We start from the raw sequence: 5,843 nt of genomic DNA on the forward strand, positions 1-5,843 counted from the left end.
TAAGTGACTTAAATATAACTTGAGAGAAACAAAATTGATTATTTTAATAATTTACCTACAGAAATTATGAAATATAACGTGATTGTTGCTCCCTAATCTCTTAATAATAATATTGGGATTTGATCTTCGTCTATAAAAATAAAGCTTATTTATTTAGAAGAGCACCTACAAAATGAATTAATCAATTATTATTATCCACAGTGGATACCCAAATTTCCACCGTACACATCATTAAGATTTGATCCCATAATATATGAGTACAAGATGAACGCTATTTCCCAATGATGTCAAAACCGAACAATTCGTTTTTATACACTGCATTATTTTAATATCAACTTGATAAAAGGTATCCCCCATTCAGTTATGGCATTTGACTTTCTCTGTTTTCAAGGATGGCGATCTGGTTCAATATACTGTCAAAATTTTTTGTTTCTTTCTGTACCTTCCAATCTCTCCTCATCCAGATTCTGCCATGCCAAAACCCAAACCACAGCTTCCAATCTATGCCCTCGTGGCCGCTATTGTTGTTTTACTTCAATTCCCGGAACTTTGTGTGGCCAAAACCAGAAACAAATATTGCAACTCAACTGTTTGTGGAAATGTCACAATCAGCTACCCTTTTCGATTACCAACCCAACCTCCCAACTGCGGCGAACCTCGATTGGAACTCGACTGCGACAGCAACAACCGCACCGTTTTATCCTTAAACCATGGCAGATTCTACGTCCAAAAGATCTGGTACGAATACTCTACGATCCGAGCTATTGACCCAAACCTCGCTGTGGATGATTGTTCCCTTCCTCGCGGCTCCTTATTGTTCTGGGATAAAAGGCTGTATCCTTGGGTTTTCCCATTGAGTTTCATGTATGTAGTGAACTGCACAAAGGCGATTAAATCATCTTTGTATATTGATGCCTCGCGTTGCCCCGTTAACTCTTCCGGTTCCGATCCGCCACCAGATTCATACGTTTATTTTCTGGGTGAACGAACTTCGCCTCGAGATTTCGATGAGTCTTGCAGAATCGAAGCTACGGTTCCTGTTATGGTTCAGAATATAAGTGGCTTCTCTACTTCGGACATCTACGAGAAGCTGTTAAAGCCGGGGTTCGAATTGTCTTGGAGCTTCGGTTCCAAGTCGCAGCAGGCCAGTCCTATCCATGCCTTGTAAGTTCAATATAAAAAAAAAATTAATATTCGTACTTCATTATAATCGTCTGGTTATATTCTTTGTAAATTTAATATACTTTTACTTTTAGTAATCTTTATTTTTCAGATTTTAAAATTTAAGTTCAATTATTAAAATTATTTTGTTATAGGGCGAAACCGGAAACTTTTTTTAAGGGAGTCGAAATTAATTGTAATTTTTACGATAATAAAATATAATTTCTTCATTTTAATAGATTATATCTTTATAATTTTTAAATGTCTAAATCAAATTTTTATTATTTTAGGGGTCAAAATGTAATTTTACTTTTATTAATTTAAAATTTTAAAAACTTTAAAGGGCTAAAATGAAATTTTTTCATTCTAGAGGAGCCAAGGGTCTGCCCTCTCCTAGGTACGTCCTGATTATAACATCATTTTTAATTATATTATTACGAAATGAATATTTTTATTTTAAAATATTACACTGATAAATTTTATAATATTAACAATTAAACTTGAAATTAAAAAAAAAAGATAGTATGAAGTTTTTGAAAAAATATAAAGATTAAATTTTAAATTTGTGAATAGTAACCAGAAAAGAGAAAGATGTATAGTTTTTATTGTTTTTTATAAATATATATTTACCATTTTAATTTAAAATGAGGTATATTTTCTCTTAATTATTTACAAATATTTTTCAGGTTAGGAGACTTGGAATATGCCTTGCAAAGTTACATTGACAGCTTCATCCATTACTTATTCAAAGGCCACCATATTGCCCATGATTCATATTATGCACCTAAAAGTATGGTTAATTTCCAAAACTTCCTTATTATTTGTAATTTTTTTCCTTTTTTCCCTTATATTCAATTAATTATTTTTCTTACTTTTATTGTTTTTTAGGTACTTATATTTTATGTCTTCAAATAACAGGTAAGCTTTAAATTTTAGCTAAAATGAATATTTAAAGAGTTTATTAGATATTTAAAAAAAATACTAATATGTTGAAACTTAATTTTCTTTTTAAAGGAGGATTTATCTTAGCAAGGACTTTGCCCGGGATAATTTGCTTGATTGGACTTGTTATTTACAAATGGAGAAGAAGACATTTATGTGCGGATGATACGATCGAAGAGTTTCTTGAACGTCAAAAAGATTTGATGCCGATAAGGTATTCTTATCGCGAAATAGAGAAAATGAGTAATGGTTTTAAGGATAAATTAGGCGAAGGCGGTTATGGTTCGGTGTTTAAAGGAAAGCTTCGTAGTGGTTATTTTGTAGCAATAAAGTTATTGGGGAAGGCAAAAGGTAATGGCCAGGATTTCATCAATGAAGTTGCTACGATTGGGAGGATTCATCATGTTAATGTGGCGAAACTTATTGGATTTTGTGTTGAGGGATCAAAACAAGCTCTCGTTTATGATTTTATGCCGAATGGATCTCTAGATCGGATTATATTCGCAAAAGAAAATAAGGTTGACTTAAGTTGGAAAAAGATGTTTGATATTGCGCTTGGGGTGGCTCGAGGGCTCGACTACTTACATCAAGGATGTGACATGCAGATTTTACATTTTGATATCAAGCCGCACAATATTCTTTTAGACAAGAACTTTACACCAAAAGTTGCAGATTTCGGTCTTGCTAAACGGTTTTCAGTAGATGATAGCATTGTATCTCTAACAGCAGCACGAGGTACTATAGGTTACATTGCTCCTGAATTGGTCTACAAAAACCTTGGAGGCGTCTCATATAAAGCCGATGTTTACAGTTTCGGAATGTTATTAATGGAAATCATAGGCAGGAGGAAGAATATGAAAACATCTACCGATCACGAAAGCCAAAAATACTTCCCGTCATGGATTTACGATCGATATTATCATGGAGAAGATGTAGATTTGGGAGATGTTACGGATGACGAAAAGATTATCGTGAAGAAGATGGTGATAATAGCTTCTTGGTGTGTACAAGTAAAACCTAACGATCGTCCTTCGATGAGCAAAGTCTTGGAGATGTTCGAAACGGATGTCGAGCTCCTCCAAATGCCTCCGAAACCTTTTCAACTTCCCTTTGAAGTAGCAACGGCTACTCAATCCTATGCTTCAACCAAAGATCAACCCCATGATAGTTCAACTGATGAGACATCTTATTTACTCTATTCTTCAAATGAAATTACCGTAAGTATATTGTAAGCTACCTTTTCATGTATGATTCATTGACCATGGTTGGTTTAATTTGGTTTTTTTATTTTTATTTTTTCTTATATTTCGAGCTCTGATATACTTTATGATACGTTTGTATATTATAATCGTGTTTAAAATGTTATATATTTATAAAAAAAATTGATGTATTAATAATTAGAAAATCTTATTTTAAGTACTGTTTTTTAGAAAAATAAAAATAAAATTTTTTATTTTAAATAATATAAAAACATATAAATGGTGTTATCTTATTAAAAACAATTACACCATGTTTGGTTGGGTGTATTGGCTGCCAATACACCCCTAATCGGTGGGCCCCACTTAAGCTCCCTTCATTCCGTTGTTTGGTTCATGTTATGCTATTACGGGTGTAATACATTACTAACCTAATCGGTGAAATCCATCGATTTCTAATCCGTCCCTTTTGTTCAGTTTAGGTGCTGCTTCACTTTACCCTCCCTGTTTTACCCTCTGCCTCTTCTGTTCCCCTTTGCCTCTTCTGTTCCTTCCTTCTAGCTTCTGCCGATTTGCCCTAAGCGTTTCGCCCGATTTGCTCCCTCTGTTTCTTTTCTTTTCTTTTCTTTTCTGTCGATTTGCTCCCTTTGTTTCTCACAGTTTCTGCCGATTTGCTCCCTCTGTTTCTCATAGTTCTCCACACGCCCACATCTCTACAAAAATAACAGCCTTCAAAGTCGGCAGGATTTTACGGCATTTATTTGAGCCCTGTTCTTCTCCTTCTTCCTAGATGTGGGGTTTCCATTCCCCAGTTCTTCTCGTCCCTTTCTTAAAGTCGGCATCTTCCTTTGCTTTCTCCAGTTTTCTCCTGCCCAACACCTTCTTCAAGGTTCCAAGTTCTTTTTGTTTCTCCTTTAATTTCTGTTGTATTGAATTCCATGGATGTTATTTTAATTTGAATTTAATTATGCCTATTGAGGTTGTTTTTGCTCTTGAGAATCATAAAAAATAATTGGGTCATTTTTATTTCAGTTTCTTTTGTGTTCTTTTAGCCTCTATAGGGTTGTTAATTATTAATCCCTACACGTTGATTTGTTTTTCAGTTTCTTTTAATGGGGTTTCATTGTTTTAAACGTTGAAATTTCATCTAATAATGCAATCTTTCGTATATTTTTCAGGGTTTGTTCTTATTTGAATAGCCTTTGTTGTAGCTATTTGCAAAATGCTGGCTGCTAGTGTTACTACCCCCTTGCGGCCGTCATTATCTACTGGTATTTTTCTTGGAACTTTATTTTATTATTCTTTCAATTTTTCTTAGATTAATGATGATAAAATTTGCTATTGGTTTTCGGCAGGACATCGATTAGAGTCACGAATTGAATGCAGTAGCCGTTGTGGCTTGGTTAGAATTCCGACTCGGATTAGGCCATGGGAACTTGGCTTGCAATCACAACCTAGTGTAGGAAGAAGTAGAAAACAATCTTCATCCATTGCATGCACCGCAACTGCTTTGGTATGTTTTGTCGCCATAACTAATCGCTTACTTTTATTTTTACAGAAGAAATTGAGAATTGTTGCTCATCTTTTTGTCAATGTAAACGGTATTGGTTTTTTTCTCTCCTTAGCACAGTTGATGTGAGCTATGTTAGTAGCCGCTCATGCTATTGGTTTTTTTCTCTGAGCTCTTCTAATTTTTATAGACTTTCTTGGCTTAATACTACAGTTTATTCACAAATTCTTTCATTTGTAGGTATTTCCTCAATTTGTTTAGTTTGAGGGGTTTATTTAATCTGATTCTGGGAGAGGAAAATGGTTAGGATCATGAACTTCCTGTTACATTTTATTTTAGATTGTGTACTACACTTTCTCTGGTTGTGGACTCATTGTTTATCTCATCTGTAAATTGTGATTTCTTTTGGCAGCAATGGATGATACACAGCGAATGATGCAGATGGTCTTGACATAGTCTAACATGAATGGGCACTCCCTAAATTCGAGCATCGGGCCGAAGCAGTATTGAAAAACCTCGTCAGCTGAACATCGGGAGCGTATAAACAGCTGTCAAAAGGGGGTAGTTCGATTGAAGTTTTCATCTTACAAGCTTTTCGATGTATATATGTGATTGAAGTTGTCAAAAGGGGGCGTATAAACAGCTGTCCTGTTTGTTTAATGATATACCTAAAGGGGGATGTATGATTTCAATTGCAAGGCTAACAATTGAAACAATTTTTCCATGCTTTGAACTTGATTGACTGTGATTCCTTTGCTGTTACTTTAGCTTGATTTTTTTATGGATATATGTAAATGATAAATCATGATAATTATCATCTTACTGCACGACCATGAGCATGGAAAACTAGGAGATTTGTGGTTTAGGGAGAAAATGAGTTTGAGTAGATTTCTTTATGTTATTTTATGTATCTAGTTTGTGAAACTTTGGTGGTGTTTGAATTGTTTTTGTATAGTACTAAACTTGTTGAATTATAATTTAATTTCTTTTCATTTATATTTAATAATAATTTTATACAATGTTGAGCTTTTGAT

At 34.0% G+C, this 5,843-nt stretch overlaps 1 protein-coding gene across 2 annotated transcripts; it reads left to right on the plus strand.

The window, feature by feature from the left end:
• The first annotated feature begins 228 nt into the window (after positions 1–228).
• Positions 229–5,636, plus strand: LOC105761377 (LEAF RUST 10 DISEASE-RESISTANCE LOCUS RECEPTOR-LIKE PROTEIN KINASE-like 2.4). Of its 2 annotated transcripts, XM_052624246.1 has the most exons (8): positions 229–1,164; positions 1,848–1,951; positions 2,050–2,079; positions 2,176–3,320; positions 4,478–4,570; positions 4,655–4,812; positions 5,050–5,111; positions 5,222–5,636. In XM_052624246.1, the coding sequence occupies exons 1-5, from the start codon at positions 473–475 to the stop codon at positions 4,496–4,498; spliced, it is 1,992 nt and encodes a 663-aa protein (XP_052480206.1). In that variant the 5' UTR covers positions 229–472; the 3' UTR covers positions 4,499–4,570; positions 4,655–4,812; positions 5,050–5,111; positions 5,222–5,636. The 2 variants fall into 2 exon arrangements, with proteins under 2 accessions (XP_052480206.1, XP_052480207.1); XM_052624247.1 differs by lacking the exon at positions 5,050–5,111.
• Positions 5,637–5,843: the final 207 nt, after the last annotated feature.

Source organism: Gossypium raimondii, chromosome 11, assembly GCF_025698545.1.
Source record: "Gossypium raimondii isolate GPD5lz chromosome 11, ASM2569854v1, whole genome shotgun sequence".
Taxonomy (NCBI): Eukaryota; Viridiplantae; Streptophyta; class Magnoliopsida; order Malvales; family Malvaceae; genus Gossypium; species Gossypium raimondii.